The following is a 13,774-nucleotide window of genomic DNA, read 5'->3' as shown; positions in this document are numbered from 1 at the left end:
GCCATTTATATGACACCATTTTCAACTAAAAACGGAAAATGCATTTTGGCGGTTCATTTGCACGACAACGCCATTTTGGGGGCCTGAAAACACAAGCTTTTGAAAATGAGTTTCAAAGTGCAAATTCTCGTCTCTGTGTAAACTACAAAAACGTGAATTTGTGAAAACGGTGACGTCATGCGCATGCGTATTACATGTTCAGTCTATAGGCGCGTAGTGTTTCTTTACAAAGTGACATCGCCATCTACTGGCCTGGCAGCAGAATTTTTAGTCATTTTCGTGGATCCGTGTGAACGGGGATCGTTTTGACAATGCTGTCTGTACACGAAAAACGCAAAGGAAAAACTTTTCCGTTTTTAGTTGGATGTTCTTCAAACTTTTTAAAAAAAATGTTATTACTTGTTTCAGAACATTCAGAGAACATTCAAATAACGTTCCCATAATGTTTGCAAAATAATAAAATGGAACGTTCACTTAATGTTCATATAACCAAGAAAAAAATTGGGAACGGCAGCAAAATGTTCTGAGAATATATTTTTGTTTGCTGGAAAGATGACAGAAAATGCTGTCCTGCATCAAAACATGAGGACGATTGTGTTTTAGACCAGTGGTGATTGAGTGCGACCCGAACCAGTGAGTGATGGGATATTCTGCTAATAAAATTATTTATTATATCTGGTCTCTTGGTAGCATCTCAGTGAGCTTTTATTATGTTTTACACATGCGCAATAAGATGATTTTAGCGTTTTCCAACTTTTCAGTGTGGATGAGAAACTTTTGGAAAGAGCTGGTGTGGACGGAGAGTAATTTAAAACAAAAATGCCGATTTCAAATGTTTCTGAATGAATGTAGATGCAGCATCACTCATTTTAAAACATTTGGCAATTTTTTACAGTCATAAAATGTACAAATCCAGATGACTTGCCTCACATGACACTCTCTCTAATCTCTCTTGTGTAGGTATCGGGTCACTCAGGTGGAGCTGTTCGCTCTGTTGTGTCGGCTGGCAGATGAACTTCTCTTCAGACAGATCTCCTGGATCAAGAAGCTTCCTTTCTTCTGCGAGCTGTCCATCGAGGACTACACGCGGCTCCTGAGTGCCACCTGGCAGGAGCTCATCCTGCTGGCCTGTCTGACGGTCTACAGCGCCCAGGTGCTCGGAGACCTCGCCAGCGTCACCGACAAATACACCCCGTCAGACGAAGAGCTGCAGAGGTGAGGAACACAGATCTTATGTTTTATTCACAGCTCTCTCTATGATTTTGAAGCACTCGTCGATTGTTTTGAATCATTAAAAAGAACTGAATGAAAACATGGACCTGAGAAATATCTCCTCCTATGTAGGGCTTGTTTTAAATCACAGTAGCTAGACTGTTCTCCATGCTTCAGATACGCTCAGGCATCTCTGTATGTGGGAGCAAGGCACAGATGTTTTCATCTCATGTCTGTCTGTCTCTCCCTTATTTTTCCATCTCCTCAGAAATCTCAGGCAGGTTTTTGTGGCTCCCAGTGTATGTTTGTAAATTATTTGAAAAGTGCTTTTGAATGGCAACATCAATATCAGTTTTTCCCCCCCCCATTAGTTATTTTTCCATTTTTAATTTCAACTCTTTCAATTATTATTTTTTCCTCAATTACAGATTCAATATATCAATTTGAGTGAAAAGTTTAATTGAATTTTAAAAATATTATTTGTTATATATAATATATATTTGAATAGTACAATAATAGTTTAATAATGCATTTAATATTGTGTAAAATAATTATTATTCCATTTTAATTTTTTTTTTATTTAAATAAACAGTTAAATTATTTAAATGTCTCATATGGGTCATTGATGAACAAGGTTTTTAGAAGTGTAAAAAAAAAAACAAAGGAGATATAATTAATTTTGAAGTTTTATTAAGTGAGATTGTGGTTTTTATAATCAGTTAACACTGCTTTTGTCATTTTTTTTTACAATATGGACAAAATTTGTCACCAAAAAAGTCATTCGGTTTCACCAAAATATTGGTTTTACCGAATGACGATATTTTCAAACAATGCTAACAGGCTGATATCTAGCTAGCTAGCTAGCAAAAGGACAATCAAACATTTTATATTTAGTACAAGTTTTTAAAATATTACAACATTTTCCATGTTTTATAGCGGTTGTACCGAATGACCTGATGTTTCGGGACATGCGGATGAGCAAGTGAAAACATGAATTTTTCAAATAGTTAAGAGAGAGTTAGTTACTTTGCTTCACGACCATGTGGTCCTTTGCAGGTGTCTGAATGATGTCACATCCTGTCACATGATACTGACCGCATGACTTGATCCAAAATGGTCCCTTTATATTGGTTACTCCGAATGACATCAATGAAATTCATTTTTCTGGACATTCTTTCTCATAACAAAGCAATGACTTCTACACATAATTTTAATACCATTTTGCACTATGTTGATATATGATGTTATAAAATCATGCCAGAATAAAAAATATATACATTTATTACATTTTAAGATATTTTTATCACAAATGAAATGGCTGTCTTGGCCTTTGGACGGTTAAACCGAATGACCTTTTGACACTTCAGAATCTTTAAAATACCTTTATATGTAGCAAAATATAATTAAAACCTTTTGGATTCAATAAAAGAGATCTAGTTGTGTTACCTTGTATATGTATGTATATGTTTGTTTTTAAAGTCTCTTATGCTCACAATTTAACAAAAATACAGCAAAAAAAAAAATTAATTTCTTACTATTTAAAATAGCTGTTTACTATGTGAATATATTGTAAAATATAATTTATTTCTGTGATCAAAGCTGAATTTTCAGCATCATTACTCCAGTCTTCAGTGTCACATGATCCTTCAGAAATCATTCTGATATGATGATTTAATGCTCAAGAAACATTTCTGATTATTATCAATGTTGAAAACAGTTCATATTTTTGTGGAAACCATGATTATTTTTTACAGGAATCTGTGATAAACAGAAAGTTCAAAACAACAGCATTTATTTGAAATAGAAATCTTTTGTAACATTATAAGCGTCTTGTTTGTTTTGGTCTAATTCTATGTCTAGAGCCCGGCTTCACATACCTGTATCCTAAAGAATGAAATACTAGCGCTGACGTGAAGCAGGGGAGTGTGTGTGGTGTGTGTAAATTAGTTCTTCGATCACCTGACCTCTGAACCGCCTTTTCTTGATCTCCGGGCTAGATTTACTGTTGCATGCTGGGCAGAAATGCAGGGCATGAGGTCTGAGGTAGTGAAACATTCGTTTTTAACGGGGCAGGTACACGCTGAAGGTCACGACTTACTTTTAGGGAGAGAGTTCAAAGTGACTGCAGTCAGTAAAGGGGAACAGCAGATATACTAGAGACCGATCAGATTCAGAAAAGTAGAGTCATGAATGCTGAGAAGAGACTGAATGGAGCTGCTGGGTATGTCGTGGCAAGTAATTTAGCACTGTGCTTTATCACTAAAACATTATTCCACAGTTCATATGGTCTCCCACTCAAACATATTCTTATTATCTCATTAGTAACATAAATTTAACTCATAAACTCTGGTTTAATGGATGTGCACACATAGAAGCGCATGGAATCAGATGATAAGAAGATCAACGTTTCTCAGAAACAGGTTTATTAAAAACTCATGTGTGGATGTCGGCTCTTGTGAGAAGAAGCTTTACTCTAGTGTGCCTCATCGCATGTTCAGCATTAAAATCATCAACAAATACGATTTTGTGTAGCGATTGATCTGTGGTATTCATGCAGGGGACACTGCTTCAGATACTGTTCTGATCAATCAATGCTGTCGATAAAAATGTGAAATCTATAGTTGACTGATGGAGTGTGTGTGTGTGTGTGTGTGTGTGTGTGTGTGTGTAGTTTCAGTGAGGATGGGATGGAGGTGATGGAGAAGCTGATCTATCTGTTCCGTAAGTTCCATCAGCTGAAGGTCAGCAATGAGGAATATGCCTGCATGAAGGCCATCAACTTCCTCAACCAAGGTAAAACAGCACAAAGATGCATTCATTTGTATTTATATTATAATTAGGGTTGTCAATTTTATGTGTTGACTTAATTAATTATGTCATGCCCATATAGTTATGGGGAAAATAACATGTTAAAATTATTCCCGTACTTAACGCAGCCACAGACTTACGTACGTCATCTAACATTTCATACAGTTACACAACATGAAGCAGGGCAACAAGTCAGTGCTTGATGTAGCCTATAAAATGTCGTTAGAATGACCCTAAAATTCAAGATATCAGGTCAAAAATGCTCCTGTATGAGTTTTTGTCTCATATTTATATCATATGATAGTTAAAGCAATATCACACAACGTCACAAGTAACGAGCACAATATCACACGAGTGCTGTTTTGAACTAATCTAATGAATAAATGACTCAATGAATGAATCGAATGATTGAATGACTCAGTGACTTAAGCCCTGGGTATACTTCGTTTTTTTACTCGTACACTAGTGTACGCGCACAGTCGAATGCACAGCCTTGCAAAGTATACTTCACTTGACTCGTACGTGTACACAGGCGTTCGACATATGCGCTGTTTTAAGCAATCTCTCGCCACAATCTATGTAAATATATTTATATTCTTTCATGCTAGAGTTGTACAAATGAGGGTACTTTCTAACCTCTGTTAGACTCTAACCTCTGTCTAACCTCTGTTCTGTTCTGTTTATGCAGTTTTTCTTTGACTACCTTGTGAATCGACGCCACCAGGGCATGGTGGATAAACTAATTACTGCAAAAAATAAATAATTAAATACGCATGTGCGACCAGTTACAAAAATCCTGCGGTGCATGTAGAGTAGGCGCGTACTCTTCTGATGACAAATTCGCGTCACTCGCACTGTACTCTGACCCCTTGCGTACGCATAAAAAGTGAGCTTTGAGCTTTACTCATTAAGGCATTTACCGCCACCTACTGGCAGTTTTAGTTTCTTATTTACAGTATCATTTCTTTAAAAAAACATATTTCCATTAGGGCTGCACGATTAATCACAATTAAACCACATGTGATTTGGAAAAGGCTGGGAATAATTTTATGGGTAGATTGTCAGAGCTGTACAGCTCTGTGATCAGTAGTGAATGGTTCTCCATCTGAAAGCCAGAGGGCGCTCTTGCGCAGAAACTCCAAATATGCCCTGCTATAGAAGTAGATAACATGCACCAATTCAGGAAATCCCTATGGACGTCATCGCTGTAGCTGAATAAATAGAAGATTGAAACGCTTTGATTGATTAAACATGACTAATAAACACACGACTGACTTATTCTGTGTAAGATCCACATCATCTCACAGAAGGATGCTAAACTGTCGTTATGAAGTGAGTTTGGAGTAAAAACATGTTATTAAATGTTGTCTTTTGTTGGACAAGATGTTAATAAATGCTTCTTAAGTCTGGAAAGATGTTTGACGCGTGTTGCTTTTTCAAATGTACATTATAAGCGACTCGCAGTGCTTTCAGATGGATTAGCATTTGGAGCCATATTTTGACAAGCTGCGGATAAAAAAATAATCGCAGCCTTTGCGATTTCATAATCGCACTAAGAATCGCATTTAAGCGTGATTTCAATTGTTTGATTTTCAATTATTTTTCTAATTGTGCGATTAATCATGCAGCCCTAATTTCCATATTAATTAAAAACTCATTAAAGGTATAGTTTAAAAAATGAAAATCCTGTCATTTACTCACCCTAATGGCCATTGAAGCTGAAAAATTGATGTGTAATAAATTCTAAGATGAATTTGAAAAAAAAAATTTCTAAAGCTACTTTTTGTAATGTCTATTTGATGCTTTTCTCGTTTAACACAATGATGACTTTAAATTATCTTTCGGGGGTAATATCTCAGCCAAATTTGATGTGCAATACATTTGAGATTAATGAATTTCAATATCCTGTAGTTATTTAGATTAAAATTTTTAATCGCTTGATGGGCCTAATTATAATACAATAGACCTATATATATATATATATATATATATATATATATATATATATATATATATATATATTATACATACACACATATTGTGTGCTAATGCTCTTCTAGGCTGTGCTGATTATTGATTCTTCCTCATGATATTTTGTGAAAATTCATCCAGATCTTCCATTTACTGCATGAGCACTCAAACAAATACATTATCTCAGAAAAGTGAGTACACCCCTCACATTTCAGCAACTATTTTAGTATATCTTCTCAAGGGACAATACTATTGAAATGAAACTTGTATATATTTTAGAGTAGTCAATGTGCTGCTTGTATAGTAGTACAGATTTACTGTCTTCTGAAAATAACTCAACATACAGCTATTATTGTCTAAATAGCTGGCAACAAAAGTGAGTACACCCTAAGTGGTAACAGCTCTACGTCTTTTAACCATGCAAAGCCACATGTCCTATTAATCATGTTCATGTTTTTGTCTGCTTGATAGGACCATACAAATTTGTGTATCTTGTATTAGGGCAGTTAAAATTTGGTGCTTTGAGTACAATCCTCTCATACTGACCAATGGATGTTCAACATGGCACCTCATGGCAAAGAACTCTCTGAGGATTTGAGAATTAGAATTGTTGCTCTCCACAAAGATGGCCTAGGCTATAAGAAGATCAGTAACACCCTGAAACTGAGTTACAGTACAGTGGCCAGGGTCATAGAGAGAGGTTTTCCAAGACTGGTTCCACTCTTCGATCAAAGAAGCTGAGTCCTCGTGCTTGCGTCAGGTGCAGAAGCTGGCTTCAAAAAACAGATGCATGAGTGCTGCCAGCATTGCTTTAGAGGTTGCAGAAGCGGAAGGTCAGCTTGTCAGTGCTCAGACCATACGCCGCACACTGCAACAAGTCGGTTTGCATGGCTGTCATCCCAGAAGGAAGCCTCTTCTGAAGCTGGCTCACAAGAAAGCCCGCAAACAGTTTGCTGAAGACAACCTGTCCAAGAGCATGAATTACTGGAACCATGTCCTGTGGTCTGATGAGACCAAGATAAACTTGTTTGGCTCAGATGGTGTCCAGCATGTGTGGCAACGCCCTGGTGAGGAGTACAAAGAAAACTGTGTCTTGCCTACAGTCAAGCATGGTGGTGGTAGCATCATGGTCTGGGGCTGCATGAGTGCTGCTGGTACTGGGGAGCTACAGTTCATTGAGGGAAACATGGATTCCAACATGTACTGTGACATTCTGAAGCAGAGTATGATGCCATCCCTTCAGAAACTGGGCCGAACGACAGTTTTCCAACATGATAACGACCCCAAACACACCGCCAACTGCCTTGCTGAGGAAGCTGAAGGTGATGGAGTGGCCAAGTATGTCTCCAGACCTGAACCCTATTGAGCACCCGTGGGGCATCCTCAAGCGGAAGGTGGAGAAGCGCCATGTGTCTAACATCCAGCAGCTCCTTGATGTCATTATGGAGGAGTGGAAGAGGATCCCACCAACAACCTGTGCAGCTCTGGTGAATCCCATGCCCAGGAGGATTTAGGCAGTGCTAGATAACAATGGTGCTCACACAAAATATAGACAGTTTGGACACAGTTTTGACATGTTCACTTAGGGTGTACTCACTTTTGTTGAGAGTTATTTAGACAATAATGGCTGTATGTTGAGTAATTTTTAGAGGACAGTAAATCTGTACTGCTATACAAGCAGCACATTGACTACTCTAAAGTATATACAGTTTTCATTTCTATAGTATTGTCGCTTGAGAAGATATACTAAAATGGTTGCTAAGATGTGAGGGGTGTACTCACTTTTGTGAGATACTGTATATAGAGAATCAACAATAATAGAGCCGTAATATCATAATGCCGCAAAAGCATTTAGTGTTTTTCAAATGTTTCATTTTCATATATTTCCAGCATCAAGATATCTCTTTATATTTGTCTAGATATCCGTGGTCTGACCAATGTGACCCAGCTGGAGCAGTTGAACAAACGTTACTGGTACGTCTGTCAGGATTACACCGAGTACAAGTACCCTCACCAGCCCAAACGCTTCCCCGAGATCATGATGTGTCTGCCAGAGATCCGCTGCATTGCAGGTAAGTCCAGAAGTCCGAGAGATGACGTATTTTTCATTTATTTTCATAAGATTTGTAAAGGTATCAATTTAGCGGTCAAAAACTCAGCTGTTCTCCACTCGTATTTCAGGGAAGTTGGTCAACATCCCTTTGGAGCAGCTCCCCCTGCTGTTTAAGGCAGTATTGCACTCCTGTAAGTCAAGTCTGAGCAGCTACAGGACAGGCTCCTCCCCCTGTGTGACAAAGGGCACCGCCCCTGCCAACTAGCCCCGCCCCCGCCTCCCTCAAAAACACCCTCCCCATCTATTGCACGGGGGTGGGGTGTTATATTTGGGGGTGGGGCTCCCGGTACCCTCCTCCTCCTCCTCTCATGAATGTGATAAGAAACTATTTTATGCATTTTGTTTAGATTAGTGTTGTTTTTTCTCTCTATTTATTACCAGACAGAGCTGAATGTATGTTGATCCACACTGTGCACATGCTCCTTTTCAAATGAAAATGCACAAAAAGCGCAGTGGATTTCACACGCTTCAGTCCAACTGTGATATGTGACGTGTAACCACTGATCGGATTAGATCTACTGCTTGGTTTTATTTTATACTTCGGGTGCTGATAGGGACAGATAAATATGAAAGCAATATGACTTGTTTTATTGAAAGACTACCTCAGGAAGAAAACCTTTCGCGTACTCTCTCTCTGTTTTGCGACGGTCCGGGCCGCTCGGGAGTTAACGTCAACGCTGTGCCTCGAGTTTGAGGCCGTCTTGTCATTTCTGCGGTCCTCAAACACACGGTCAGTTGTCATGTAACCTCTTAACACAAGCTTTTATCTTCCTGTGCAAGGCCACGATGGAGAGCGTGATTGTTTACACAAAAGAGAGGTGTACGCGTAGGTTTCACAATCATAGGCTGAGGGCGAAGTGAGGATTTTACTTGACAACAGAATATGTGTTGTTAATATTGTTTATGTTGATTTCTTTCTTTCTTTTATTGTTTTGACCAAAGTGTTATGCAAATTTGGAGGGAAGTAAGCCCTGCTCGGCTCACCCTTGTTGAAAATACGAGAGACTTCTGGGGAGAATAGCGGCGTCCAACAGCAACACTACAATAAAACAAAACAAAATGACTTTTTTTACTTAGTATTTTTGTCTTGTTTTCCAGTACAAATATCTAAACATTCTTAGATCAAGATACATGTACTTCAGAGGCAAAATGACTGAAAAATGTACCAAAATGAAGTGTGTCTAAGCCTAAACGAAAGAAACAATATCTGTCAGAAAAATCTACTTTTTCAACTTTTTCTTTTTGACCTCATTGGCAGATTATTTTCATAAACTCACTTAAAGGATTAGTTCACTTCAGAATTAAAATTTCCTGATAATTTACTCACCTCCATGTCATCCAAGATGTTCATGTCTTTCTTTCTTCAGTCGAAAAGAAATGAAGGTTTTTGAGGAAAACATTCCAGGATTTTTCTCCATATAGTGGACTTCACTGGGGTTCAACGGGTTGAAGGTCCAAATGTCAGTTTCAGTGCAGCTTTAAAGAGCTCTACATGATCCCAGACGAGGAATAAGAGTCTTATCTAGAGAAACGATCTGTACGCTTTGTAGACACTGGATCGGTACTTCCACCTATGTCACGCGTGACCTTTCCAACGTGATTACGTAATGCGTGGCGCATCGCAGAACAGTGCAAGATGAGCATTTGTGGTTAAAAAGTATAGAAATGTTTATTTTTTTTAGAAAATGACCGATCGTTTCTCTAGATAAGACTCTTATTCCTCGTCTGGGATCATGTAGAGCTCTTTGAAGCTGCACTGAAACTGACATTTGGACCTTCAACCCGTTGAACCCCAGTGAAGTCCACTATATGGAGAAAAATCCTGGAATGTTTTCCTCAAAAACCTTCATTTCTTTTCGACTGAAGAAAGAAAGACATGAACATCTTGGATGATGACATGGGGGTGAGTAAATTATCAGGACATTTTAATTCTGAAGTGAACTAATCCTTTAATTTTGATATATATTTTCATAGAAACAAGACTTAATTTGTCGTTTTGCTTGTGTTTTGATTTAAGAATGTTTGCACTGGAAAACAAGACAAAAATACTAATTAGGAAACTGATTTTTTTACGGCACACTCCAAACGGTTTGCACTCGGTCCGGCAGTGAAATGTGGAAATGTCCCATTTCGCACTCACTCGGTTCCTTCATTAAGTCAACTATTAATCAGCTGAAATTTAGCATTGGAGAGATTTAGTCACCATTTTTCCACCAAATGTTCTCAAATGATTATGATTAGCATCAGATTAGTTCTCAAATTTATCCGCCAAATGTTCTCAAGCTACAATAAAAGGCATTTATTTTGAATTCAGACGTGGAGAAAAATGGATTTCCTCACAGTGTAGTTCAGTCCTGGTCTGCTGCTGCTTCCTTCCCTCACATTTTAAACAGGGTAAAGTTACTGTTTTTCTAACTCACGCGCATCTCTCTCAGATACCGCAGTGCTGATGTGCCTGACGGTTTAGTAGTTTGTAGTATTCCGGACATTGTAGGTCCTTTTAGAAGTTTTATTTTTCTTTTTATGAGTTCGGGAAGGGGGGAGTGTTGTTTTGAAGGGTATTTTGTTTCGGTTTTGAGTATCAGATGCAATGAGTTTTACTGTAAACACGATTCAAGGGAAAAAAAAAAACATGACTGAGATGCTAGCTAGTCCGCCTATGACATGCCTTTTTATCATACCGAGGCTTTTATCAGTGGATGCGCTCGCCGTAGCTCTCATCATTTCAGACATTCCAAACACGTTCGATATGCGTCGAGTAATGTTTACATATTTGCACCAGACAATGACAAAGGGGCCCAAACCAAAGACGCACATTCAGCCTGGTAACGGCCCGTCTCAAGTGCAGCTAAACCTGCGTGGTGATGTTCGCCGGACGCTACCGCTCTGTCTGTATGCCGCTTTGCGTGTCCTTAATCCTAAACGTTTCATTCGTCGTGTCATCCATCCATCCCACATTGTGTCCCTTCATGTCGTAGATATTGTGAATGTTTTGCTTTAGAGTGTGAGCTAGCTAAATGTCAGACTAAACTCCTGATACGGGTGAAGTGTTTGTTATAGGTAAAAACTCCAAAACACGCAGACATAGACCGCGATACTACGCATTTGCAAGCCATCGGCCACGTCAGAATAGAGAGGATATGAATCTCGTATTTCAGCTCTAACAGAGTTGTACCTTCAGTGTTTTGATCGGCCAGTAAAAACTCAGGAATATCTCTTTTCTAATGGTTTTGTTTGTCTGGCATTTGAATCTCATAGCAGACCTTTAAAAGAGCCACACTCCCCATTTAGGTCTTATTGTTTTCTTTCGTATTTTACAAAGCGTCCTCGTTTGTTTCTTTTTATACATTTTTCATTTGAAACTACCTCTTTTGTGTGTCATCATGTAGCGTGCTTTCATTCAGGCGAAGTATTAATCGTTATTTATTGGTTTCAAAGCACCAGTTTCTTTGTCCGTCTCATATGCCATTCTGGAAACTTCAGAGATTGAGATAAGAGCGTAGTTTCCACCTGTTCATCGCCTCGAAATAATCGTTCATTTCTGTAGTAAATTGTGTGATAATGGCCTGATTATATACATCAGATGCTGCTTCACTCTTCAATGAAGACTGTTTCTCAGTGCAATTATAACATGTGAAATGAACAGTATTATATTCCTAGTTGTAAACACTGTTTGTGAATTGTTTTCATGAAGAATGTATTTTCCTTTTTTTTTTTTTTTTTTGTCTGTATGATATTATTATTAGTTCTCAACTGTTTACAAGTTTGTTGTCAGTCCATCGTAATCATGTTGATGCTTTGACACTTTTCAGCCAATCAGATTTCTTTCACTTGATTGTTACGGGTATCCTGATTGGTTCTTGAAAGACTATCAAAGTGCTGTCATAGCCAGAGAGCTTATTTCAATCTTCCAACAGTTCTCTTTGGAATTATTCTCGATCCGGTGGGAATCTTAATAGAAGAAACACTGGTGAATGTTGGGGCTTGAGCAAACCATACGGAGCCAGACGAGAGGTTTCTATGAGGACATGGGTGATTATCTCAGGGAACAGATGCGCTCCTGAAAACACCAAATCGACACTCGCACATGCTAACTGAAGTTTGCGTTTGTCCGTGTGTTTTTGGGAGTGATGTCTGAGGTGCTTTTCCTAACCCATGTCACAAACCTCTTCTTCTGCTCCTTTGACTTTTACTACCTGTGAAGAATGTGACCCATATGTGTTATAAAAGCATGTTTAGAATGTTTTAGGACTTGAAACCAAATAAATGTGAATCTTATGCAACTGTGAAACCACGTCTTGTCATATTTTGTTGTTCAGCATTGCAGCATGAACCATGAACTAAAACGTCCATGATTGTGAGAGGTGTTTGTTAGAGGTGTTTGATGAACTAGTGTCCAACATAGAATTAACCTATAGCATGAAATTTTAATTTTAATTCAAACACATCAAACTGGTTGTCACTTGGGCCTGTATCAGAGGTCTTGATCTTTTCAATTGGAATCTAATAACTGAATTTTACAGTGACTTTATCTGTTGAACTAATATTGAAGTCTTTATGGTCAAAAATAATAGGTTTAAGGTTCTTTATTTGTCTCATAAGATGTAATGTTTTTTCTTAGTTCCTCATCACAGGGCAACAACAACAGAACCAACAAAGAATTATGGATATACACACACATAATAATAATAATAATAATAATAATAATAAATAGAACACATAATATAATAAACTATCAAGAAATGTGTGAATAAAATAAAAAAATAATAATATAGAATATACATTGTAAAATCTAATTAGTTAAAATTACTTTCCATAAACAGCATGGAAACTGATTGCCTTAAACTAAGTAAAATGAAATATGAATAGTATCTTGTACTGACAAATGCTTAGTTGGTATAGTTCACTTACACCAGAGTTCTAGTAACTAAAAAGATCTGTAGAGAGTACTTGATAATTTACTTTAGAATTACTCTTGACTTTGTATAGCTACCATTGTTGTAACCATTGCTGTGTTTTGCACGTTGAATGTTAAGTCTGTGTGACTCAAGCAAGGTCAATTGAAAGATGTTTCACAAATACAGAGGAATTATATCAACCCAACTAAGAGTTTCACAAGGTGTTTATGACATAAGTGTTAATTAAAATTTTTTAAAAACAATAAAGAATTATCTGACATAAAAAATTGACTAGTTAATGATTTATTTAGAAGTTAGGTCACCTTTTAAAAGCAACTTATTTATTACTTCCCTTCCTTTGAAACCAAATAACTGATTTCTTGTTGCATTGCTGCATCAATAGGAAGAGAATTACAATAATATTAATGAAGTTCCAAGAGCCCAACCAAAGGAACACTGATCAGCATAATGGCGAGTTCAAACAAGAACATTTAGGAATATCATCAATTTATGAAGTCAGCTTATGTGATGTTCTCTCAAATGTTTCAGTTGTACTGACAATTCAACATTCAAGATGACTTTGGCAAATTAATGAATAACTGCAGAAGTGGAGGAAATGAGTCCATTAAGAATTGCCCCACCCTTTTTTTCTTGACAAAATGGCACTCAAACCAATCAATTAATCTATCCTGGATTTTCTGAGTAAACAAGGCATAGTATGTGAATAGTGCAGATTACTGGATTTTTTAAAATGAAGATAAGACATTAAGTA

General features: G+C 37.6%; 1 protein-coding gene across 2 annotated transcripts in view; it reads left to right on the top strand.

Moving 5' to 3' along the window:
* nr6a1a (nuclear receptor subfamily 6, group A, member 1a) overlaps positions 1-12,395 on the top strand; it is a 138,677-nt gene extending 126,282 nt beyond the window's left edge. For both annotated transcript variants that reach the window (XM_051903436.1, XM_051903437.1), the window contains 4 exons: positions 961-1,215; positions 3,884-4,005; positions 7,911-8,063; positions 8,173-12,395. In XM_051903436.1, the coding sequence (XP_051759396.1) occupies positions 961-1,215; positions 3,884-4,005; positions 7,911-8,063; positions 8,173-8,309 (667 nt within the window). In that variant the 3' untranslated portion in view covers positions 8,310-12,395. The remainder of the gene's footprint in view (positions 1-960; positions 1,216-3,883; positions 4,006-7,910; positions 8,064-8,172) is intronic.
* The last annotated feature ends 1,379 nt before the right edge of the window (positions 12,396-13,774 follow it).

The sequence above is a fragment of the Ctenopharyngodon idella genome, chromosome 8, assembly GCF_019924925.1.
Source record: "Ctenopharyngodon idella isolate HZGC_01 chromosome 8, HZGC01, whole genome shotgun sequence".
Classification (NCBI taxonomy): domain Eukaryota; kingdom Metazoa; phylum Chordata; class Actinopteri; order Cypriniformes; family Xenocyprididae; genus Ctenopharyngodon; species Ctenopharyngodon idella.
Note: the sequence above shows the minus strand (reverse complement) of the source record. Positions and strands in the feature narration are given on the sequence as shown.